The 26,074-nt window shown below is 40.2% G+C and overlaps 1 protein-coding gene across 1 annotated transcript in view; it reads right to left on the bottom strand.

Moving 5' to 3' along the window:
- The window catches only part of ryr3 (ryanodine receptor 3), a 136,831-nt gene that overhangs the window by 19,354 nt on the left and 91,403 nt on the right, over window positions 1–26,074 (bottom strand). The window contains exons 51-82 of the mRNA XM_030047858.1: window positions 23,897–24,117; window positions 22,851–22,941; window positions 20,894–21,034; window positions 20,069–20,232; window positions 19,447–19,525; window positions 19,141–19,230; window positions 18,877–19,020; window positions 18,226–18,288; window positions 18,019–18,094; window positions 17,265–17,388; window positions 15,799–15,914; window positions 15,637–15,704; window positions 15,385–15,506; window positions 14,835–14,884; window positions 14,680–14,740; window positions 14,237–14,475; window positions 13,994–14,075; window positions 11,881–12,011; window positions 11,630–11,748; window positions 10,686–10,884; window positions 9,529–9,623; window positions 8,931–9,076; window positions 8,135–8,222; window positions 7,917–8,009; window positions 5,891–6,058; window positions 5,163–5,222; window positions 4,834–4,965; window positions 4,091–4,203; window positions 2,481–2,865; window positions 1,555–1,667; window positions 217–268; window positions 58–114 (exon numbers count right to left, since the gene is read on the bottom strand). Coding sequence (XP_029903718.1) covers window positions 58–114; window positions 217–268; window positions 1,555–1,667; window positions 2,481–2,865; window positions 4,091–4,203; window positions 4,834–4,965; window positions 5,163–5,222; window positions 5,891–6,058; window positions 7,917–8,009; window positions 8,135–8,222; window positions 8,931–9,076; window positions 9,529–9,623; window positions 10,686–10,884; window positions 11,630–11,748; window positions 11,881–12,011; window positions 13,994–14,075; window positions 14,237–14,475; window positions 14,680–14,740; window positions 14,835–14,884; window positions 15,385–15,506; window positions 15,637–15,704; window positions 15,799–15,914; window positions 17,265–17,388; window positions 18,019–18,094; window positions 18,226–18,288; window positions 18,877–19,020; window positions 19,141–19,230; window positions 19,447–19,525; window positions 20,069–20,232; window positions 20,894–21,034; window positions 22,851–22,941; window positions 23,897–24,117 — 3,882 coding nt within the window. The remainder of the gene's footprint in view (window positions 1–57; window positions 115–216; window positions 269–1,554; window positions 1,668–2,480; window positions 2,866–4,090; window positions 4,204–4,833; window positions 4,966–5,162; window positions 5,223–5,890; window positions 6,059–7,916; window positions 8,010–8,134; window positions 8,223–8,930; window positions 9,077–9,528; window positions 9,624–10,685; window positions 10,885–11,629; window positions 11,749–11,880; window positions 12,012–13,993; window positions 14,076–14,236; window positions 14,476–14,679; window positions 14,741–14,834; window positions 14,885–15,384; window positions 15,507–15,636; window positions 15,705–15,798; window positions 15,915–17,264; window positions 17,389–18,018; window positions 18,095–18,225; window positions 18,289–18,876; window positions 19,021–19,140; window positions 19,231–19,446; window positions 19,526–20,068; window positions 20,233–20,893; window positions 21,035–22,850; window positions 22,942–23,896; window positions 24,118–26,074) is intronic.

Here is a 26,074-nt window from a genome sequence, read left to right as displayed (position 1 = left end):
GAACACATTAATTAAAGAGCCATTGTTCACAATGGGAACACATGAACAAAAGCATACCTCAAATGTCTTCTCTTTCCCTTCCTCTTCCTCTTCTTCCTCATCCTCTGCACAACTCTGTGGACACAAAGCTCATGTTATATGGCATTCAACATATCAGAAACAGATGGATAACAAGAATTTCAGACTATATTGTTGATCAGTGAAGAAGGCCAGTACCTTTGCCATCATGTCTGCATATGCAATATATAAAGGATCTTCCTCCAAGTAACTGAGAAGAGGCAAAGTCATGTCACATTGTATTATTGCATATCACTGAGAAAGAGTATGTAACAGAAAGAAAGTTTCTCCTAGGTTCCTTGGTTCAATATCTTAAGATGATACTATACCCAACAAAAGCATATGGGTCAGTTTGTGAAGTTAAAGTGAACTAAGAGATTCTAATCAAGGCTGCATGTTGAATAAAAAATATTTTCTCTTAAAGGGGCTACATGTAACACATGAACCATCAATTTACCATTTACAAATACTGTAAACATGTGAGATCATGGCAGAGATGGCACCTTCTATTTCACACCAGTCATGTTGTGCACAATAGTGTTTCCAAAATTAAGGCTGCATTTTAAATAAACCCTGTTGCTCTCTGTCATTAAGATGATATGTCTACTTGCCCCCCTACCAATCACTTTCCATGTATTTAATTTGAAAAATGTAGGATGGAAAATAGCCAATAATTGACATGTGATTTTCAGCTTTTCACTCATGCCACCATCTGCACAGCAGCCTCCCATTTTGTGACGTACACCTGCAGACTTCTGCCAAATCTGGTACAGTGTCACAAAATGTAAAATGCATACAGGCTGGTTGAGACCACTGGTCTTTTATTTATTTATTTATTTATTTTAATAAATGGCATTGTAAAGTTAATGTAGCAATTATTTATTGATGTTAAAATAGTACTAATAGGGCAGCAGAGAATGTAGATATTTTAAAAGCAAACTAAACCTTTTTAGCCTGGCTTTTAGTTAAAATTTGGTATTTATTTCAGTCAATCCTCAATTGTTTTCTTGATTATTTCTTTTAAAACCCTACATTCTATATACGGGTTTTATGCACTTAAATGCACTTTGTCTCTTTTAGTCTTTTATTATTTTATCTTGCACTCTTAACCATAGAGTTTTTATTCTGTTATTCATTTGTCTGTTTACTTGTTTATTTATTTTCTGATTTCCATATCTTATTCATTTTATTACTACTTTTATTTTTGCTATTTTGAGTTTTATCCATTTCTTATTGGTCGTGATCCTGCCTCTGGTGTTGCCTCATTGCAAATTGATGAAATTTATCAGTGGTTCTTCAGCTCCTGTTTTTATAGTCTTTTTTTGAAGGGGTGGGATATTGTTGTATTGTTTTATTATTTTAATGTGTGAACCACTTTCTGTTATATGTATTTGTGCAACATGAAGTCAGATTGATTGATTGACTGACCCCTTTCACAAACAAAGAAACACACACTTCACCATAACTTTCACATCTTCAGTCATTTAATTATCTCACCTTCTCTCTGTCAGAGCATTGTGGCTGAAGTGGAGGATGAGCTGGTGGAGAGGGTCTGGCTGCATTTCAGCCTCCTCCTCTTGCTCCTCCTCCACAATCTTCATCGGGGTTTTCTGCGGGAGTCCACATGTTAGCAGTTAGCTCTGCCATCTGACTATTATTCATCCATCTCATAAGAATTCATCCCACCACAGCTCCAATTCTGGAACACTCCCAACATTTTCAAAGAGTATCGGCAAAATACTCACTGACGATATTGCCCGACCAAAAACACTGAAATACTTTATTAACATTCAACTAGCATCAGCATGCAGATGAGGCTTGTCATGTCCTGGTGATCCACAGAGGGGACAGAACAAGGAGGATATAGTGTGGAATGAATAGTGCAGGATCAAATTCTCAAATTCATGCATGTTCCAGCAGTCAAACAGATGCAAGCAGTAAGCCATTTGGTGATATGACTATGAACATGACGAATGATATCCTAACAGTACACAAGCCCGACATAGGACTATCAAAACTATACCAATCTCCAAGAGTCTAAACTAGTATAAGTAGACATGTTACTCCAGCTATGCAGTTATTCTGACAACTAGAATACCATCTTCCCCACATGAAAACAAAAGTGAATCATGATCTGATGTTATGCTCCTTCATCTAAAGCTGTAATAATATCCACTAGCAAGTTGTAGGGTTTTAAATGAGTTTGCTATACCTCTGTATACAAATGTCTAGTATGAAATGTGATCTTCACATGACTACGCGAGCATGCCACTGACGTCACGGCCACAGAACGTAACGTCACCTTCACACTCACACTACAGACTTACAGAGTACACCGGAGACGAAACGACAACTGATGGGTTGGCTCCAGATCTGACAGCGAAACAGCTAGTGACAGTCTCCTAGTGAAAGGCCCTCCTTACCACTGCCGTCAGAAAGGCATAGCCTGCTTTTCTAGAGCTGTGAGCGCCGGAGCGGGCCCTGTGTCTCCTGAGTTGGTCATGCAGCCTCTGACCCCTGATGGATCTCTGTTTGAAGGGTTTCGCACGGCTAGAGCGGGGGCCTCTGGGTGCTTTGGGCGAGGTCCCCACCCGGGCACGCTCCCAAGGCTCGACAGGCACGGAGCTAAAGAAGCATTCGGCAGACAGGACTGGCAGAGGAGTGCCAACGCAGGGCACAGGGGGCAAGGGCAAGGCGAGCCCAGTACTTACTGCCAGGTCCTGAACTAGTTTCTCCTCAAAGGAGTACTCCTCTGCCTCTATCCATAGTCTCTGATAGCCCGGGATGAAGAGGTTGATAGAGCGATGCCTGGGGAGGGGGAGGTGAGGGGAGGTAGGGAGGAATGGAGGGGAGTAGGAAGGGAGGTACAGTGGCATTAGGGTGGGTTCTGGTGAGTTTTAGGAGGAGACAGGAAGGAGAGATGTGGGGGGGAGGAGGGGGTTACAGGTAGTGCATTTCAGGCAGGGTGGTGATTGGTCGATGTGGGACCCACTGGCTCTTCTGACTGGTCACGTTTGGTCACTGAATTAGCCAACAGTTACTTCACTCTGGCTGTAAAATTAATTAGAGGAACATGCACAACTTAGAGGGATAAGTCATTTTCCAACACATCGGTGGATCTCTTCACCTAGGCAACACTTGCTTTGTTCCATGGCTTTTCTTGCCATACACATGTTGGTGAAAGCAGCACAACACAGACATGTTTTCCTCAAACGGGACACACAGATGTGTTGAAAAATGACAACCTTCTGAAAAACGTCAGATGACAAAGGATCACTAACACATCTCTAGATCATTTTATAGCACGAAGCGACATAGCATGAAGCATAAATTTCTTTACATTACTGCAACCAAACATACAATTATGAACCAGCTAGCTGATGCAAGTCAAGTTTCTATGCAATAGATCTTTCTTTCCTTTTTCCCTCTTTCTTTCTTTCTTCTGATTTCTCGCCTTTGAGGGCACATCTGAAACAGAGGCCTGTGGCAGAAGGCTTGCACTATGTTTCCCCTTTTTAAATAAAGTTTATTGAATTGTTTCATTCAGTACTTGCTCATTCTGACCAATCAGAATCAACAGTGCAAAAACACTTGGTTGCTAGGCAGAGGTTGGTCCACAGCCTGGTGGATGAAGGGGGTTGAACAGATGAAGCATTTGCCCTGTGGTTTCACTTTACCGTCAGCAGGGAGAACAGGCGGTCAAAGCTGGAGGCTTTGAATGCCCTCTCCAGCCAAACCTCCCGATAGCCGTTCAGGAAGTAATTGTTATTTTTGTATCTGAGGGAGGATGGTGTAGTGTTATGCAAGAAAACAACACAGAGGAGAAAATCATTAGGGAGGTGATGCGGGGTTTACATGGGCACACAATCAAGAAATACTTTCCACACCCCCAAACTAGTTGGTGATTGCTTGTTATGTTTGGTTAGATAGAGACAGAGCAATGGTATAATTGGGTCATATAAATAATGCATGTCAATATTAATTATTGACATTTTCAGCAGTAATAAAATGTATAAATGTGTGTTAGGATCACCTGGGTAGATTGTAGAGAGGAGCCATGCGGAAGCACGCCACCACGGCACGCTTGCGCTGTTTGGACAGCAGCTTCTGCCAAACACACTTCTTGTTCCTCAGAGGCTGCTCCACCTTTGGGACAAGGAAATAATCACTGAATGATTATGGTAAAATGTTATGAAGCTGTTGAGACACTACATTAAATGTCCTACATTCGATTGTGAACAAATTATTACCACATTAATTCTGAGACCGTCGTACTATTACTGTGATCAAATTAGACAATAGACAGAGGACAGACAGCCTCTCTGGTGCATTTTAAATTGTGGAGGTTGGAAGGATGAGAGCATGTTTGATTGCTTGACACTTAATGGGCAAAAGTGACAGTATGGTAGTGAAAATAGGTCAAGGGAATCCAAGTGGTAGAGAATGAGGTTTATATGGTGGCACTACGGGAAGGATCATGAGGTCACCAAATGAACACCAGGCAAGGAGAGGGGGAACACATAGCAACACCATCTTTATGATAGGAAGTGTTCTTCAATATGACAAACACTCGCACTCATAAAACCAATGCAAGACAGAAGCTTCCCATCAACTCTTGTTGACAACAGTCCCTCAAGGTTATTGATATTTCTGTGACAATGCTGGCAGGTGTAAATGTTTATACACTCAGCCAGACAGACAGTCAGTCAGTGTTTGTGTCTGTGTGTGTGTGTGTGTGTGTGTGTGTGTGTGTGTGTGTGTGTGTAGTGTTTTTACTTGCTCCAGGTGGAAGACAGCAGCAGAGATGCTCTGGACTCGGTCTACAGTCTGATCTGGGTTTGGTGGTTCGCTCTTTATTACCACATCTCTGTACAGGTTCATCTGCCACTGGACTGCTGGGTCATCAGACTACAACACAACAATCATAGAATAATATCAAATTACTGCTAATGATATCAGTACATATACGATTATTAGTAATACTGCTCTGACTGTTGCCACAACTATTGCTACCATACTAAATAACAAAGCCTTTGGAGATAGAAACTTAAAAGAATTATGCTGGTGAAAATCTTATGAACGGTGTGCTGCCATACTCAGCTTACCTTGTCCTGGAGATGGAGATTCTGATGCAAGTGCTCCTTCACTTCTTCATCTGTATCTTTCTATAATTGGAAAGGGTATTAATGAAACACAAAGTCTGCAATTAAAGTAATGATAGTAATATACTACCTCTGTATCTGATAACAGCAATAGTCAACAATGCTCATTGGCACATCCTGCACTGCACTGAACTGTAAATTTGTAAAGCTTTGTAAATCTAACTGCAGGATGTCTGAATTTTGATTTATATCCTCCGTTAACATGATATGTAACCTTTTTATTGATATCCTTTAGAAAATTTAACCCTTTGTTCTGCAACCTTCGCCTCTACTCTTTGCAGCTGCAGTGACCCAAATTCCATTCAGGGATGAGCCATGTAACTAAAACTTTTTTCTTCTCCCTCTGACCCAGGCATTTCTGCTTTTTTGGAAAGGTACAGTGGAGAGAGAAAGGACGGAAAAGAAAAGGAGACAACATGCAGCAAACGGCCTCTGACAGCGTTGAAAACAGGGCACTGCAACAAGCAGTAAAGCCTATCTTTTCAACTTTAAATAGTGTGTCTGTTCACACTACTCCTGTCTGTCAAATACCTGACACTAACACTTGCTTTGACCTGGCGTTGACAGACGCACCTGCTCTATTCTTTGATGCAATGCATAGAGTTTGTGGGAATTCCTGCCGTAAGCCCTGACTTGCTCCTGTCAAAAAATACTATGTAAACACAGCTCACCAGACTGTAGCGCATCTTAGCCAGGGAGATGAGCTCCTGGTCCCCTGGGGTGCACATGTTGAGGCCAATGGGCAGCATCTTCTTCAGGGCAGCCACAATCAGGGAAGTCTGGATTGAGTAGTATTCTCCCCGACGTCGCTTGTGTTTCCTCTCCTGGTCTCCACCTGTCTGCAGAGAGACACAACCAGAGCTAATTTACAGTCCATGTGGTTTACAGCGCAAAAAGGATCCAGTTCAATCTCTGTTGGCTCCACTGGTATCTGTTTGTGGAACTTACTCCCACTGCAAATTAAACACTGTGCCACCAAAGTTAATCTTAAAGGAAGTGATCAAATTACTTTGGAAATAATTGAGAAATAGTGGGGATTGGGACAATAAAGATAATGCCAAAGTCTTTTGGTTGTGTTATTGTTATGTTTTGCATGGTACGTTATTGTCATTTTGGCTTCCATCGAGGTGCCGAATTACACAAAATTATGTGGAGAGGAAAAGCTGGGCCCACGCACCGTTTTAATTATCGATATTGGAGTATTTTTCAATAATGATGTTTTTTTCCAATAACCATGTCAGCAGAAGAGACACAGCTGCAACATTCAAAAGACTGTGAATGTACATCTTGAATCTACGTTCCAAGTTGCAGTCACACATTGCCAGGGCTAAATGTAAAATGTGATTAAATTTCAAGCCTTTGATATGCTGAGTCAGATGTTAAGGCCCAAGGTTGTTGGACATAAATCAGTAAAAGCTGGGGTCTTCTGGGCTCAAGAGCTGAAGACCATTGCTCTACTGTGAGTGCTCTTGTCAAAACACCCCAAGAGTGAAAATAAAGATATTGGCTTGCACTGCCAGAGTACATAAACATTGAACTTTCACAGTGACAGCTCGGTGAGCACTTGCTGGACCAAACAGTCAGCATCAAGATAAATGGCCTAATCACATTTACTACTGCAAATGTCTGCGTGAAAAACCATTTACCGTAAAACACCCTGTGAACAGCTCACTTAGGGAGGTGAGGACTCATACAAATGAGGTGTAGAACATCTCACATCTTCATGTTTAGCTTGTTCAGCTCATGTCTAAGGGATCTATCAAAACCCACACAGGAAGCACAGCAAGGGGAAAAAATGCTTGTGAGGACTTTTCCTTTCATTAGCAAAGTCTTTGAAATGGCAAGTCTTGGAACAGTCGCCCATCAGGGAAGTGAAGCACTGGGGTTGTGCTTTTCCAAAGTGCTGACAAAGTGAAGGGGGGGCACACAAGAAGAGAGCAGTAAGTCCAAATTAGACCAAGAAAGAAGTAAGATGTGTTCTTCTCCATCTCAGGGGTTCATTTCAACAAGTCAGCGTGTTCTGTAGGATGAAGCCTTCCATTTCCAGTGAGAAAGAGATATTCTGGGAAGACCGAGAGCTGTCTCACCTGTACTGAGTGAGTCTAAAATAGAAATGTGCATAGTCAAGAGACCATAAGTAAGATTTTTCCTGGCCTATAGCATAAAATGACAGCAGTATATGTGCTGAGGTTTGGATTATGTATCAGTACTAATGACTCAGTGATTGCTTCACTAGGTACTTTGTGACATTTACTCTGTTTTGGAACAGAATTTCATTAAAAAAATTTCAAGATCACCCTTCCACCCTACTTTTCAGGGTACAGTGGCATGAGAATGGGGAATGTGCCAGACTTGTCAATATGGACTTTACTGAGCAACAGTTTATGGACATGGCTACAGCACCCAGGCATAAATCTGTGCTGCTCCAAACTTCTTTGTTTTGCCTCCGTCCGCTGCTGTAGCTTGTCACTTTAATATTACTGATGTCCACCCAAAACCTTTAATATCACTGGACCGATAAGTCGGACCCCCCCCTAAAAAAAACTCATCGCACAAGTTCACACAAGTCACCCAAATAGCCACGAAAAAAGCGAGTTGCGCTTTTTGGCGCGCTGTTTGCATCTCTGTTTAATGGAGACAAACTTCTGCTGTATTCTCTGAAGTTATTTTTTACTGGGTAATTAGCCATGTACTTACCTTGGACATCTTGGTCTTGCCTTCTCCAGTTAGGAAGCCCAGATTATTGATCTCGTTCTGAACCACGAAGTTTTGCTCCTCCCTTTTAAAGTTCTGAGCAGAGAAAAGATGGCAATCACAAACATCAGCGTTGAGAGCAATTCTGAAATAAGCCCTCTTATTGTTAAATACTAGGCTGAATTGAACAATTTGGTATGATTTATCAAGGTGAGACCTACATGTGATTTACACCAGAGGATGAAGATCTCAGCCACCATCCTGAAGAGCTCAGTGGAATCTCCATCAGGGCTCTTCAGCCACCTAGACCTAAGGACACAAACCATAATACCCACAATACCCAGTTGAGTCATTTTTCCAGAGGTATGTCATCTTACAGCTGTGCAAGACACAACAGCAAAACATCCACTTTAAATAGTTCAAGTGATATCACATGACAGCAATTTTGGCCAATTTTCTGAGAGATTTGTTTTAGTTGTTGTTATACTTTCAAAAAAAATTAAGAAAACCTTGTTCTGATGCATTATACAGTACAAAATGAGAAAAGAAAAATATACTGCTAGTGGAAAAAGTGCAATTATTTTGATAACCCCTGCTTGCCTCAATGTGACCAATTTGATAACTTCTCCAAAAATGAACAGATTATACTCGCTTAACTCCCTAACACCTATCTTTAACCAATTTTTTTTTTACAAGCCATCAGCAGTTTGTTACAGAGCAGACAACAACTGTAATTATAACTATACAATTGTGCAAAACAGCAATTAATTTCATTAAACTAAAATGAAAAACTATAAATGAAGATATAGCTTCATAAAGGAAAAAATAAAAGCAGAAAACACGTCTTTCTGAAAGTGCACATGAGATGAATGTTTAAAAAACAAAACTGCTGGGGAAAAAAAAACAAACAAAATAGAATCAAACAAGCAAACAAAAAACACAGATCAAAAACTGAAACCCTGAAAAAAATCCCTGAAATCAAAAAACAAACATCCTTGCTAGGTGTGTAAATCGTACCTGTTGTTATCCACGTAACGTATGAGCATGGGGTAGAAGGCGTAGAGATCCCTGCAGAGCACAGCAAACTCATCTAGGATGAGCAGCTCAGCTTCCTGGTTGTCACCTTTGCTGTCTGCCTTTAGCAGCTCCTCCTCAGCCGCTACCTAAATTCATGGATCATCATTATCTCATTTGTAATGATGAGGTTAGATTTTGTAAAGACAACCCAAGAAATATGCAAAAAGAAAGATTCACCCACCCTGTGGCATCCTCTATCATAAAATATATGTTGTAAATTAAATAAATAATATATGTTGATAAAATAAAATAAAATAAAATAAAATATATAAATAAAATAAGAAAGAGAGAGAAGATAGATCAGCACAGCCTAGGAGGCAGTGCTGTCTTACAGTCATCAGCAGGGGCAAAAAATGTAGAGACAACTGATAGCACCACATGGAAGTTCAACAGTTAATGTCTGTGTCAGCAAAAAATACTGTATGCTTTAACCAAAGTTACACTGAGCACTGTATAAATGTGCAACCGTATTATAATGTGTATTTTCAGCTACCATGTCTAACTACAGTATAAATATAGTCATCCTCTTTAGTGTCACCTTCACTGTCTTCTTCTTCAGTTTCTCTAGTGTGGGCAGGAAGTGGCTCCTCAGCAAATCGGCTCCAGCCTTGCAGATTATTGGCTGCGAGTAGACTGCAGAGGGAGAGAAAGGTTTTGAGAGACTCAGCAGGGGGTGCCAGAGACACTTAAGTAAACACTTCAGGGCTGAGTGACAGTAAGCAACAAGTGCCTTCCAAAATAATAATTAAAAAAAAAAAAGCTGCACTTTTAGAGATAAAAAACAAACAACTGATTTTTATTTTTCTGTTCAGAACGTGAACCTTTCCAGGTGGTCAACCATGTGAAATGTTAATTATACCCTATCCCAGTGTTCAATGTGTTCACCACCTGTACAGCAGCCAATTACATGTTTTGACCTTTTCTGAACTCCCACAGACTACAGTGTTCAAAGTGTTGTAAAAATGTAAATTATCAGGATAAACAGAGATGTGGGACATTTCTGCTTTGTTGGACAGTGACAGTAGATAGAGACAGGAAAGAAAGGGCTTGAGCCAGAATCTAACCCAGGACACTCAGATAATATGTGGTAAAAACTCTACCAGGTTAGCCAACAGGGTGCTTTTCTGAGAAAACAAAAAACTGGAGCTGTATCACTAATACTTGCTAGCTAAAGGTTTTCTCTCAAACCAATTCACAAAGCTGCTAGGACCACATTTACTAAGGAATTGGAAGAAATGTTCAACTAAGAGGAAGGGCAGGGTTGATCTTGTTTCTATGGATCACATTGGGTTTCATGAGCAAGCTTACTTACTATGCCCACTGTGACTGGCTGATATGGGATGGCTCTGTCTGTCACTGAATACATGATAGAAATACTGTAGAGAGAGATGTCATGTTGACATGTTTAAAAGGAGGGCAGAAACTATTTTAGGATTGTTTGTGATTTGGTCTTACTAACTTAGGAGTCCACTTAACTACTGGTAACATCTCACAGATTTAGGAGCTGGTTTTAGCTTGATCACACTTTGTGAAATACTCTCATCCAAAAAAGAATTTTAAAGTTAGGAGTGACACATTCATGATTTTTAGGAGCTGCTCATAAATCAGCAAGTTAGGAGCTACTCTTAGCCTTAAGATATGTTGTGAATACCAGCCCTGACCAGTGGGAATCCTGTTTAATCATGTGGTGCCTACCTGCAATCCTTTTCATCCAGGGGGCATCATCAATGCCCAGGTTGTTGTTGAGGATCTTGAGGATGTTTCCCAGGATGATGCTCAGGTGATCAGACGTCACCATGGTGCAGCACTGGGCACCAGGGGCTGAATTTTCTGGCCCTTTCTCCCACCAGTAGGACAGATAGTTACACAACATGGGTAGGATCACCTCAATGACCTGTACAAGAGACAAGGGGAAGGTAAGATCACTTAATGACTGACAGTATCAAGGAAGAGGCTATTAGGGCCTCATGCAGGATTCTAGTGTTGATTAGTTTTGTGGTAACGTTACCAATATTTCAACAGTCCCAGCCTCCAGATCAAATACTCATCACAAAAATTCATTTTTTCTTTTAATGTCGGTTATAACAGAAAAATCACCAAAAGTCGCTGTGCCAAAATCTTATTTTTGAGCCCTCTGTCATTGTTGCATAGACGATGCAACAAACATTAATTCTGTACACCATTAGTGGCCTTATAATATCAGCTTTGAAAATTGTTACACATGAAAAAACATGTGTATATCTGCTGGACACCAGAAGCTGTTGATGTGCAAAGTCCTGTTGCTAAAGTCTGATAAATACTTGAAAACTTCAGAGATTTTTTTTATTAGTAGTATAGTATTTTTCCCATTGTGACACTGAACAAGCTCATATTCATTTGTTTTTACAACAATACGAGTGATGGATGCAGTTACAACAGTAACTGCACACTCTAAAATGCTGCACTATGCAAAGGGTAACTTTACGAGGGTGACTGAGGACATTTGCATTTCATAATTTATTTAACTCCTCTGCCAAAACCCTTACTAAGAGCGGAAAAACTGTCACATTTGTCAAGTGGTGGATGTCTCGTTTTGGAACCAAGCACTTAAATAAGGTAGCTGCTCATATTCGTTCAAATATCTCATTAGCCCTCCAGACCTGCGGCATCTCGGTGTAGCGTGCACCAGATTCTGAGACATCGTTGATGTCCTTCAGCAGTCGATCAAGACGAGGCATCTCCGGACACATTTCCTCCACTGAATCTGGCATACTCAGGACTGGGAAAAGAAAACCATGCCCACTTACAACTACAGAAACATGCATAAAAAAGTGACACAACAACATAAAATAACAATGGAATAATGATGATTAAGAAAAAAAAAAAAACAAGTGTTCATGAAGAGACTCACTGGCTCTCTCACGGGGGGTCTTGGTATTGAAGACAGAGAGGGGGTTGTGAGCGTTAAGGTGGGGCTCCAGGAACGCCACAGGCATGGCTCCCACCAGGGTTGCCAGAGACTCCCCCAGAGATGGCAGATGCCTGGGAGCCACATATAAATACATAGTATAAGGGCATGCAATATCACAAGGATGCTGCTAAATGATACATTATATAAACAGACAGGATGTCTACAGGATGTCTACCTTTTAAAGATAAATTTTATTTAACTTTAGACTGATTTTTGGAAAAATCATCTTTTCTTATTGAATTCAGCATTGCAGGTAAGTAGGACATATTCAGTCTTGTGCTGAAGTCAGTTTTAAATAGGAATATGGACGCTTATTGATCACAAGATTCAAACAGACTCTTTTAGCTTAGATAGCAGCAGCTGCTGGAATAAATCTAACCAGGACTTTTTTTTATGAATGAGTGAGTGAAAACTGGGTTTGTGTTCATCTACAACAGGCATCTACCACAGGCATTTTCCCAGCAGGCTACGTGTAGAATGTCAGCTATAGGTTAACAGTTTTGTAGCAACAGAAACGTTGAATTGTATACAGTAGAACTTCGCTAATTTTGACAAAAAGGGTTATCTCATAAATTAAAATGTAAGACTAATTAATGACTTTTAAGGCAAACTGGTGATAAAATTAAATTTAAGACATTAAGACTTTCTAAAAAAAAACCTGCGGACACCCTAAAATGGCTTAGTCTTCTACGTATTTCGTTCTTCCATTTTTCAGCGTTAAACTCACAGGTGTGTAGCACTAGAGGAATGTTTTAGGGATTGTGTTGTAGGGATTGTGTTAGCCACTTGACTCTCTGTACACTCGGATACTTGCAGAGCTCTACATGGTTACAAGATTAATCAGACCAGAGAGCTAAGGTAAGGTTGTGGTCTAAGGCAGTGGATGTTTTGACTGGATATTTAAAGCTTGAGCGCCCTTCAAGGTTAGAAATTTTCCAGTGGTGGTTTCATGGCTGCCACTGGCTAACCGGGGGGGACCTCACCAGCAGGTCAGGGAAGGACACAAAGAGACAGAAGCACTGTTTATACTGAGAGAAAATTCACTGCAGTCGGTGTTACTGCTGTTTCTCTCTCTCAAGGCTTTGTGATTCTCCTCTTTTAATTGATTTCATAAAGTACAACTGTTGTCCTGCCTGCTCGTTAACCACACTTCAGACCTGAGCTTCCAGTCCATAACACAAACCGTTTTTACCGTTTTACCTAAGTGGCAGCATATAAATTATAGCCTACTTAATAAGGGAGTGTATGAGATATTTTGGATCATCTTTAAAAGTCCTTTGGTGCATTTACTACTCAACCCATCTAGGTGAGACTGCAATAAATCATCTCATTGCAAGCATTGTCTTCAATTGGTGCAAAATGCAGTGGCTAGGCTGTTAACAAAAAACAGTTGTCGCTCCAAGATCACCCCAAATCTTGCCTCCCTTTGTTGGCTTCCAGTAAAACACAGGGTTGAAACACAGGATTTTTTATCTGTCCCCGTTCCTATTGTAAATGCAGAGGTAGCTGTACTTTTGCAGTTATAGCCCCAAATGCAGCAGATCAGAGATCTGCTGCATTTATCGTTTGTTTTAAGTGACTGCTGAAAACTCACTTCTATAGGTTAGCCTTTTTATAAATGCTCACTGTTTTGCCTTTAGTCTTTTTTATTTATACGTGTACTTGCACATTTGTCTACTTATCTTGCAAATCAATGCATATGTATGTGTGCATGTATGTATATATGACAGGTATGTATGTATTGTACTGGTATGTGTGTGTTTTTTATCCTATATATGAAGCACTTTGTAACTGTGTTTTAAAAAGTGCTATACAAATAATTATAAATAATTAAGCATAAATTAGTCAAAGGGATTACTTCCAAAAAGCCAATACGGCCACCACTCATTTTCATAATCTTGTTTGCATGTTGCTATTGCAGAGTACCTGGATACAGATTTGGATATATCATACATATTATAACAAGCTGTCATTCTTAAACTTAATGATCCAAGCTTATAAATAACTTTGGGGTCTTGCCCCATGATTTGAGGTGTATAGGTTGACCTCCTACCTCTCCATGTACATGTTCTTCCCCGTTCCCAAAGAGTAGAAACAGGTCAGGATACGGTAACAGGACAGCTGCACGTCATCCACTGGAACACAAACCAGTGGTCATTCATCACGCATGGCAACATACAGTATGTTTCATCAACAGCAAAACTCAAGAGCCTTTAAAGCTTAAATTATGAAGCAACAGAGCAAATTAAAATTGGTTCAACCCATAAGACTGGTACTTATTGGAGTACAAACTCACACAGCAGATCCACTTCAAAGTTATACGTTTTGATGTGCTCAAAGAGGGCGGTGAGGATGGGCAGTAGTGCTCCAGTGACATAATTGATGCTCTGGGTGACACTCTTCATCTGGGCACGGGACTGCATGAACTTCCCCAGTTTTAGCATCTCCAGCAGCTTCTCTAGGTCCTCCGCTGCATTCTCAAAGAAGGACCGCAGTGCGACCTTCACCAGCTCTGATCCAGACTTCATCACTGTTCTGAGAAAGGGCAGGGAACATAGCGGCTCATGTTCTTGCAGAAGACTGCTATGCATTAGGCCTGACAAGATTATTCTTTATTATATAGGCAGCAATAAAACTGCCTATCTGATAGACCATTGTACATTATTATGGTCTATAATGTGGGTAGAAAAGGATCACTACCTTACACTTCAAAATGTGTTATGATCAATACATGCTTACCTGGTGTCAAGTGAGTGGGCAAGGATGTGCAGACAGCTCACCATCATTGCCGAGTCACTTCCTTGGAGAGGAACACACAAATATGGAAATCAATGAAGAGAGAGTCAAAGCAATGAGGCACACGGTTACACAAACAGAGGCAATGCCATTCTTACCAAAGAGAGAAATCCTGTGTCTGACAAGAGCAGCCAGCTTGCAGAACAGACTGGAAAAGAAAGGTGGGGGTTAGGGCAGAAGAGAATAGAAAAAAGCTATAGAACGAGCAGGAAAGAATTGAAAAAGAAACAAAGGAACACAGGGTAATAAGAAAAGCTCCAGCCAAATGCAAATTCTCTTTTACCAGACAAGGAGAAAGGTTTGTTGTTCACTGAGTTAAAACCATGTTTAAAAGATGGGACTGCTTTTTGGTAAATAAAGTGACCAACTAAACAGTGAGGGGAAAATATGGGGTAGTCTCCCTTTGGTGGTGGTTCACTACAATGAAATGCACAACGCTTAACCCACTGTGTGTGTTTAGTGGATCATATATACTGTACATTTGCATCATGAGCTATTCTGCATCATCTCCTCAGTGCACAATATACTACACATATGGGGTTGAAGCTGCAACCAATCATTCATTGTAATCATGTTGTAATAAATATGCATGTTTCCAAAAAAAGGCCTTGTGCTATTTCATGATTCTGCATTGCTCTTCAAGAGTACCTGGTGACCATTTCCTTCTCCTTGTTGGAAGCATAGCCGCAGCTGCTCAGATTCTTGCTGGGTGTCGACATGAAGTAGAGACTGTGATTCTTGAAAGTCTGGTCTATCAGAGGAAGCAAGACCTGCAGAAGAGACAGAGAAGAAAACAGAGATCTGTTTAAAAATCAAATATTTAAACATCAAAAAAGCCTTATAAAATCAAATGCAGCAACATGTCAATATTTCAGTTTCTGTGTTCATGGACTTCCAGACCTTGGCAAAGAACTTGATTTCCTGGTCATGAGGTGATTTGTCTGTCTTTCCACTGGTGGCCATAGCCTCTGGAGCAACAAGGTTAACAAGATCAACAATTTCATTAGTTAAACCTCATAGTGTTGAGCATGTGTTTAAACATGAAGTGCCACACACACTCACCAAGATGTGCAATGAACTCCTGGGCAGAATCAACATACTTCAGCACTCTCTTGAGGAACTTATAGGCAAACCTCTTCTCCATGGACGAGGAGTCCTGCTCCATGTCCTTCAGACCTCTGTGAGACAGAGGGATCACAAATGTCTATTCTCTGTTACATTATGGAATCGTACACTAAACATTACTAAGTAATGAGGAAGCATTAAATTTTCATTACTTGATAGTAGCAATGTTAACTACAAATTTATACAGTACGTGAATGTCAGAATAAGGCATGCCTCCATCAGGCCAGCCTAACAAGAGGTCACATATACTACTGTTATCAGTATCACTTAAATCACTACAAAAGTAAATGTATACTGCAACAATTAGCCTTGATGGCACTGATGCAGATGAATGATAAAGGTTGATATTTATATTGTTTAGTTTAAAGCTGCACTAAGTGATTTTCTGACCACTAGAGGGTGTTGAGAGCACTAACTCTGTTTGTAAATACACCACGCCACTTGTTCCCTCCCTCTGGACCAGCGGATCGCTTGTACAAACCAAAAGTAAAGAAAAGTGTTTTATTGTTGGAAATGAGAGACAAATTTTACTCCTGCAAGGCCCCTGTTGCTTACTTACTTACTCTGAGCTTCAGTTCGAAGATGTGGTGAAGCTGCAGACTTTCAGCAACAAAATAAGCTTTGAGTAAACTTTTCTATTGCAGTACTGCTGACTCATGAGGACTTTTGTTTGTTTGTTTGTTTGGGGCTTGGAGCAAGTGATTTTGGTGCTTTTTAAACTGGATGATTTTCTATGTCATACTAGTGCAATCAATATGAAATCTGGATATGTTTGTCTGCAGAATGTGCAGTTTCAGAAGTGCTTTGAATGAAGTTTACAGCTGCTGGTCTGGAGACACTCATTAGCACCAGTGGATATTTGTGTTTAGACAGTTTACTCTATCCTCATGGAATTAAAGGAGTTACCACTACTAAACAACACATGCTTCAACTACCCAACAGCTATCACTTAATTATGCTACAAATTAAAATATATGTCTGGTGGTTCTTCTGATTGGCAGGGATTCTGTAATATTACTGGGCATATCTGCCATAAAAAAAGTCTAGTGTAGACAATAGTGAGGGGTGAGACGGGGGGTGATGGGGTGATGAGAGGGGCAGTGGAGGAACTTATCATCAGGCCAGTAGATATTTACAAAGCTCAATAACAACAGGCTGACTATAAATTGTATGGAGGAAAGAAAACTACATTTAAGGATGAATCTCTGGTTTTTCATCAAGTGTATGCTCTTGTCTCACATCTTCAGGGCTCCTGAAGATCTCCTCTTCAGGGAGGCATTCCACAGGACTCACAATGACAAAGTCTCAGGATAATGAGTCCTCACATTCAGTGTCACACTATATGTTTTTTTATTTCAACTTGTAGCTATTAGGCAAGACTGATGCAGTGAGAGAGGACTAACCTGGAAATGGCATATCCACTGATCTGCAGGAACCTGAAGAGCTCCTGGGCCTTCTCTCTGTCTCTGTACTTCTCTTTGGCTGTCAGGGTGTCATAGGGAACCAGCAGTGGGTGGGTCCCTCCTCCTAGCAGTCCAAATCAAAACAAATTAATTTAAAAAGCATTTTACAAAGACTCACAAGACACTGGGTAATGTGATAACTATCTTAGAGGCATGGCAGAGCTCACAAAAATGAAACTGCAATACAAAGCAGACAAACCAGATAACAATAACAACATTAAGACCTGAGATGCAACAAAACATGGGCAGTCTAATTAATTAATATTGGTCAATATCAGCTTTAAAAATTAAAATCAGTATAAGCCATGTCTGAAAAGATTGGGGAAGATATGGAGCATTGGTATAGGCCTCATAAATAACCAAACTAAAGTACACTCAAATTCCCTAGCTGATATAACAAATAAAAAAAGAAACAAGTCAAGTTTCTCCATAAAGGCATTCAGGTTCTTGTAGCATGGCTGTAATATGCCGAGTTGCCTAACATCCAGTATCTGCCCTGTAGAACAGCAGTATTTTTTTAAACCTCTTGATACTGGAGCAATAGTGCAGCAGCAGTGAAGCAAGCAATCCAAAAGCAGGACGTCTACAAATGCATCGACCTTTACAGAATGCATGAACCTGACCTTCCTGTGTGACTTAACATGAGGTAAGCTTTATACATGTGATTATATACTCCCTACACTGTACTGCTCACCCTTGCTATTCAGTTCAGTTTTCTTCTTCTTGGCCCAGATGTTGTGGTAATTTTCTGCAACCACCTCAACCATGCCCTGCAGCAAGAGCAAAAATATCAGCTTTATGAAATATGAATGCTTTTACACTGATTTTATGGCTTGTGCACACATTCCTCTCACTGCACCTTCTTCCAACAGCAATTCTGCAGAGATTAGTGAAGACAAACCTGTAACTCTCTAGACAAAGTGACATTGTGCAAGTCCATTGGAGCAGGACTGAATCCATTAGCCTACAAAAGAGACAAGCACAATTAGATCTGAATTACGCAAAGATAAATATAATATAATATAATATAATATAAAGATAACATAAAGATAATATAGAGTTCAAGTAATGGTCCACATTTTTATATTACTAAATGTTCAATTTGCTGCCTGCTTTCCTAAACTGATAAAACACAATAATGACTCAACTTATATTCAATTTTCTGTTCAGAATACTTGATGTCAGACAGATATTTCCAAAGAACAGCAAGTGCATCAAGGATGCTGCAGAAACAGCTGTTTCTGCAGCTGTTTGTTTGGAGGAACCATGGAGTTAGCAAGAGCAGTGATAGCCACCATGGCCACAGAGACAAAGAAGAGAGTGACTCCTACAGAAACTCAGACTTCATCAACAGAAAATCCAAGGAAAACGCAGTGCAAAACAAAACAGAAATGACCAAAATCATCAAAGTATGCACCTCAAGGATTTATCAATTCCATTACAGAACAGTGGACGGGATAGTAAATATGTATCAAAAAGGAACTAATGATTCCTGTGGCCAAGGTATTATCACAGTACATTGGATAATATAGCAGGAAAAACAGGACATTACCTGAGACTCCGAGATCTTGCGCTGTTTTTCACTTTCTCGCTGTTGGAACATGGCCTCTCCCTCCTTGGTCCTCTCAATATTCCACCCCATAGCCAGCATGCTCTTTAGTGACTCCTTCACTGGCCAGCGGTATGTTTCTCTCTCCTGCACAGGAAACATGCATTGACACATATGTATAAGTTCATCACTGTGCAAAATTAAGAATTTTTTATAATGTTTGCTGGCAGTCTAAGATTCGCTCTCTGTGAACCAGGATGCATGAACCTTCTCGCTCAGAGCTTTGTAGGGCTTCAACAGTGGATGGGTTTTGGCCTGCTCATCCACACTATCTCCCAGTTTCCAACCTGCTGATACCTGCAAAAGCAGATATCATAGGTCAGTGTAGGTAAAAGTAGTGTAAATATTTCAGGTATACTGTAAAAATACACAAAGCATCTTTGAGGCTACAGCTAAATGGTAAATAATGCTACAGGGCTGGACTCTATACTAGCTGCAGCAACAAATGATCGGTTCTTGCCATTTGTCACTATCATGTGCAAGAACTTGGACTTCACGTGCACAGTGACTAACCTTCTCTGAGGACCACTTGTCATGGGAATGCTCTGCATATTTGTTAGCAATGTACTCAAGTTTTTCAGGAAGGGAGATGCTGAAAAGGAGAAATAACATTTTACTGTATAGATCTCAATTTTATTTTGTAGAGGACGTCAAAAGGTTGTAAACAGTGCAATACATTTATTTTGAGCGGTAGTTCAAAAAAGATCTGTCTTCAAAAAAAATAAATAAATAAAATAATTTCCATCTATAACTTCAAAAACATACGGTTTTTAATAAATCTGATATATAGAATAGAGTTTGACTGATATGGGTTTTCAAAAGCCTATACTAAAACTGACATTGTGAAATACAGCTGCTTATAGCCAATGTTTTATGACAAGAGCTTTAAATTTAAATTTGTCCATTTTTATGCCATACAGATCCAAACCATTCCAAGTGCTGTACAGATTGATATCAAAATGTGGCGATCAATTAATCCAGGTCTTCCCTGGACTATGAGTGTAGTACTGATTATAGAATAAATGTTCTCTCAAACAAACTGCATAGATGTGGACAGGCATCCAGACAGTGTTGACACTTCCTGGTTGATTTCAATACATATAAACATCAGAGCAGGTGCACTCTAACCACTCACTTGGCAGTGTTGATGGGTTTGGGGTCAAAGTTGCCCTGTGCATCCACTGAAGCCTGCTTCTCCAATGTGGCACCTGGACTGGCATCCACAAAGTCAGGAGGCAAAGCCCCCGCAATGGCACAGAGGCATGACATGGCCATTTTGAAAAGTTCAGCATCATACTTCTACAAGAGAGACAGATGAAGTGGAAGGGAAAGAGGTTACAAACTGGTATTCCCACCATTTCCTCTGCAATCTCTGCAAGACTTTTCAGAGTCAACAGAGAACACATCTGCTTGACTGTGAGATGGCAAGATGGAGCAGAGCAGAGCAGAGCAGAGCCAGGGAAAAAAAAGAAATAGAGATGGTGGGAAAATGGGAGACAGAGCAAGAAAAGTCTGCAGCAAGCGGCGATCTGTCACAGACTGATAAATGATTCATCTCTTTCGGCTTCGCCTCGGCTGCAGTGTTCATAAGCATTTCATTGCACTTTCACTCCACTTGCTCAGACTTCCAAGAACTTTTCTCCCAGGAGGGACATGCTCAAGAGACAAAACTCAGACCCTGACAAAAAAACAAAACAAAACAAAAAGCGCAAGGGAGTTTTATGAGTGCAAAGACCACTAGCCTATTGATAACAAGTGAAAATGATTTGAGGATGCATGTGTCTTGACTTCTGACACTTTCATTATATTCTCACAAATACAGATAGAAAGACAGCATAAAATAGATGCTAAAGATTTTAGTTTCTCTGTCTTACTTGGTAAGAGCTCAGTTAGTATGGCCAATCCACACACTGTGGTCTCACCTTAATCAGTAGCCTACAACTTGAGTTTCCTGCTTTACCTTCTGAGAAAGAGAGTCAAAGATTCCCCAGAAGAGTTTCTTGGTTAGAAGGAGCTCCTCCTCGGAGGCCATACCGAAGCTGCCCAGGCCAGATGGCATGCAGTAGTACTTCCAGCTCTGTTCATAATGGTTGGTCAGCAGCTGGAGATACACATAATACATCTGATCAAGTACTGAAAAGTGACAACATGAAATGCTGCAGTACCTTGATGTTATGGTGCACACTACATAATCAGTCATAATACTTAATGCTTACACTAAATTGCAGACTATTTCACATTTAAAGAGCTAATAAGTAGGATTTTTACTGCAGCATGGCACAGGATCAACACTACACAGCATGTTTGTATGAGATTGTTGGGCTGTTGATCAGTATCTGTATTTTCAACAATCACTTCACCGAGATTTCTGGTATTTTATATTTACATGCACACAAGAAATCAGATTATCGTGAGTTATGGCAGGAAATCAGATAACACGTTTACATGCGTTACCTAATTCAGGTTACTAAAAAAAAAACCCCAACAACCAACATTCCCTGGACTGCTACCGTTGCTGACATTGGCACTGCCGCCGACTCACAGGCGGCAGAAAGCACCTGTCAGCCAGCCTACTGGGATGACCTTTCCTGAGCTCTGGCACTTTGCTCTGGAGGGTCATATTTCCATCAGAGGTAATGCTAACATAAAATGAATAGGTATTCTTCAATGACCATGTAGAACATAAAGTTTTTCACTCTCCCGTGTGTTGTGCAGCTGGTCAGACTCCTTACCCATTCTCTTTTTCTGCACATGCACATACATAAAAAGTCGATCAGGAACCTAGGTAAGTATATACATGGCCCAATAATCAAGTTTCCCAGAAACCTAGGGCAGAAATCTACCTGTATTAACTGGGTTTCTCTTAATTCCTTACCCGGATTTTGGAAATCGAATTTCTCATATATATGGCATTTGAGAAATCAAATGACTACCCATATGTGCTGAATGACCTGATCACTCAAGTGCACATAAACACAGTGAACATTCACTTTACAGACCCTGATTTTGCTATTTCAACTGGTTGTCCATAATAGTCTGGAGAAACTCCTATTAGAGCCAAAACTCATATGCCTCTTTAAAATATCCACGTCTAACAGCAGCACATACGTTTAGTGTGAAATAAAAGGTCAGAAAAAGAGAGTTGCAGAAATCCAAGCATAATCATAAGCTGAATGGTTGAAAAAATCATGACCTGACATTTAAAACAATGAATATTATGTAAGTCATGACTGAGGGTCAAAGGAAAACTCAGGAAAGGAAAAATATTTTTAAATGTGACTTTTCTGTCAGCTGTATTTTTTCTTTCCCATTCTCCTTCTCTGAATCAATTTTGCTTGCTGTTCCTATTTTGTGAGTGATAGATTTCTCACTGGAATTGCCCCAAGGAGCATAAACCACCTCTGCATATCACTTCATCTACTGTTTATACTGTCTAACGCCATGCCCTTTTAACTAATTAATTAAAAACACAATTTTTTTTAAACTAAGATGAGTAATCTATTCTTATTGATGCGCATGGAGGCAGGACAATAGGAAGAGAAGGTGACGACTGGTGGCAGAAAGAAAGATGATGAAAGTAAATCTAGATGATAAAGAAGAAGTGATTGTGAGGTGGAATGGGCTTCGCATATGTGTGTGTGTGTGTGTGTGTGTGTGTGTGTGTGTGTGTGTGTGTGTGTGTGGTAGAGTTGAGAGGACTGATCAGTGGTGCCAAATATCAACACTATTAATGACAAACATCCAAAAATTACTCGAGGGAGGAGGTCTGAGACAACCTGTCCAACACACAGGAAGTGAGGAAAATGGATGGGTTGTGAAATAGGAGATGTCACTGATTGCTCGTTACAATTATCTCCTAAATCCTTCTCCTCATAAATCAACTAAATAATAACAACAATCTGTGTCTGACATCTCACCCGTATGGGCATCTTGCAGTACTCGGCGAGCATGGGGACATCAAACACCAGCCGTCTGAGCAGCTGCTGCATCATGGAGGGACGCAGATGCCTGATAAGGTGAGGAAATTTGATGAAAAGCATTAAAACACAAAAATACTATTATAGTAAAAGCAAACAGGGGATTGTGAAAAGAATGGCAGATTCATGCACCGCACATTTTATCAGTACATGTGGAAGAAAATGAGGTGCACAGCTCATTTTCATAATCAACTGTTTTATATGTCCAACTATAATCCCTGTCATTGCATATTGCACTTCAAAGTCCCTCTTTCCTTTCTGATTACTTAGTCTTATGTATCCAATTCAAGGGCACTGAACATCCCACTGTTCTCTCATTAATGTGTGTAAACCAGTAGCTGCCCACTCCTTAGTAACATTATTTGAAGTTACACCCCCCACCACCCACCCCTATCCCTCGCCCCTCCCCACTTCACTTCGCTACAAAAAAAAAAAAAAAAGCCTTGCATAGCTACACACTTCAGAGAACTGCACTGAACCTTTGTGGTGTAATTCTCCCAGTGCATGACTAAACTCACTTAACCATCTAATTCTAAGCTCTCTTCTAAGCTCTTTCCAGAGTTATTTTCCGTCACAACATGTGATCTTACTGCCTCTTTGATCAAAATGAATAAACTAGGGTAAGCACCTCAGTAGAGATGTAGGGGCACCTATGAACAGTCATTTTTAAAAAGGCCCACTTTAGTCAAATACAGTCAAAAAATACTATAATGATGGTCTCTGACTGCATTAAACTGATGGTTTGTTAAATAAACTATAATAAAATACTCAAATTAATCTAATGAACCTGATGTCATTGTTCCTAGAGCCCTATGACTTGCGGTGTGTTTGGGCATGGTGAAGAGACCTATCAAATATGTGTAGCATTTAAGCGTGAGACAAGCCAGTTGACAGTGATTTGGAATATAAGTGGGTGCAGCCATTGTAACCCGCTCCTCCTTCATAATTTGATTCAGTTGAATCTGACCTAGCGTGGCAGGCCTTACTTGCAGATAGCCAGCAGGCACTCCTCGATGGCGTCTCTCTGAGCCTTGGTGAGAGAGCGGCCTTTGGACAGCCGGTAGATGGTTTGCAGGGTGGAATCGATCAGCCCTGCGTAGTGCTCTGTGCTGGCAAAGAGAGTGGCACACCGGGTCAGCAGAGGCAGCAGGGCTGAGCCGATGTACCTGTTCATGGCCAAGGCTGTCTCTGTGGTACTCAAAACCTCCTGTGGAATAGAAAACAGCCAGAAGTTGAATTAGAGGCTTGTAGAGCCAATACACAGCGGATACCATCCCAGCATGTCGAGATAAGGGCTGCGGGCAGCATGAAAAAAAAAAAAAATCCTATGTGGATCCTGGGTTGAAAAAGTTAAAGAGTGGGAAGTGGAGTTGAACTTTCTTTTCACCTTAAGGTCACCAAGGTCTGAAAGACCAGCAAGACCATTTAAGCAGCTTTTGAACAGTTAACTAAAGTGGTATTTCCAGTGTTATCAGAGCTCCAGACTATTTATTTTCACCACCATCCCAAGAAATTATTTAAACCGTCCCAAAGTCAGTGTGAGCAAACCAAAATTATAAATGTTGTCTCTTGACTTTGTTTTTGTCACCTATAGTGGTTATTTGCATTGAAACACTAAAATGATTAAGAAAAAAAAGTATCTATTTTTATTTAAATATTTGCTTTGATTACAAAATATCCTGACTAGAGTAGTTTTAATTATGTATTATAGGCTCCTTACATTTAGTGTGAGGAAATTAAACAGGCCAAAATTCCTTCTTTAACATCTATTTTATATTGCTTTTATACTGAATACATCAACAGATTTCTCCTTAAAACAACTGTATTTATTAAAATTTATCGCCAATTACAAAATTTTACAAGATTACATTTGAACACAACAAGTTAATGTAATTGTCTATCTTCACCAAATTCTCATTTCTACTGAACAGAACTTGAACACATCATAATGTAACTAAATACAGCCTAATAACGAGAAACGTTATCACTTTCAGTGTGGAAATGGCTGTGGTTTAGTAAAACCCAGATCTGTGTTCCAACTTGGGGTGATTATGGACCCTCAAGCAGTGATATGATCGCAAATTGATAAATTAGTGCCAGTCATGAAACCAGGGTGTGCCATGCTTGTCCCTTATTAACAATTACATTGTTGAAAACGGTGGTCCTTTCTTGTGCTTTTCCCTTCACAATCTTAGCTGCTAAAAAGTGATCACCTTGACATTACCTGCAGTAATGTGCCTTTTTGTTTATTGTTTTCGATTTTATTATTTGGTATTAACGAGCTCTTTGTTTTGGTAAACCTGTTACCCTGACAAAGGCATGTGTCTAAACATCTCTTTAATTTAATAAATGAACCATTTTATCCTGCCCAATAAGGTGCAATATGGTCCTCCTTTTTTCGCTTTTCCACTATCTGTCTTAGCACCTCAGGGTTCATAGTGAAGTTGTGCCAGAATTATTTCACTTATACTGGGTAGTGTGGCTCAGGAGGTAGAGCGATCATCTTTTAATTGGGGAGTTACTGGTTGGATCTGCCAGAGAGTATGTCAAAGTGTCATTGAGCAAGAAACTGAACACCTAATAAGTCCTGATCAGCAAATTGGTGCCTTGCATGGCAGCCTCTACCATGAGCGTGACAGTGTGTGAATGTGAAGCATACACTGTAAAGCGCTTTGAGTCGTCAATGCACTAGAAAAGTGCTATAGAAATGCAGTCTGTTTACCATACTGGGCTTTAAACCTTACCAGCTGAATCAATCAAGCTAGTGTGTGAATCAAGCAGAAACTGACACAAAAACTTGAACTTGTCACCCTCCACCTTGACAAACTGTCACTGACAAACTTAATATGTTCACCATGTCTCTACCACCATGTGAGAGTGTGACCCCATGTGATGAGGTTAAATGATGTCACTGTTAATCTAGTTTGACTCCTGAAACTAATTCAGCTGACACTGTGATATAAATTATCTCACTGTCAGCTGAGTTAGTTGTCATTTTATGTGGACAGTCATTTTTCCTGAGGAGATAATGGTGCAGTAATTACAGTGGTCCCATGGTGACTGTGTCATTGCCCCAGCTGGAAACATTATACTCCTGAGGATGAGACAAGACTGGAAAAGCAGCTTTTTATCTGACTCTCTTTGTCTGGATGAAAAACTCTAAA

This window comes from Myripristis murdjan, chromosome 24, assembly GCF_902150065.1.
Source record: "Myripristis murdjan chromosome 24, fMyrMur1.1, whole genome shotgun sequence".
In the NCBI taxonomy this organism is placed as follows: domain Eukaryota; kingdom Metazoa; phylum Chordata; class Actinopteri; order Holocentriformes; family Holocentridae; genus Myripristis; species Myripristis murdjan.
The sequence above is the reverse complement of the archived record's forward strand: the minus strand, read 5'-3'. Positions and strand labels throughout refer to the sequence as shown.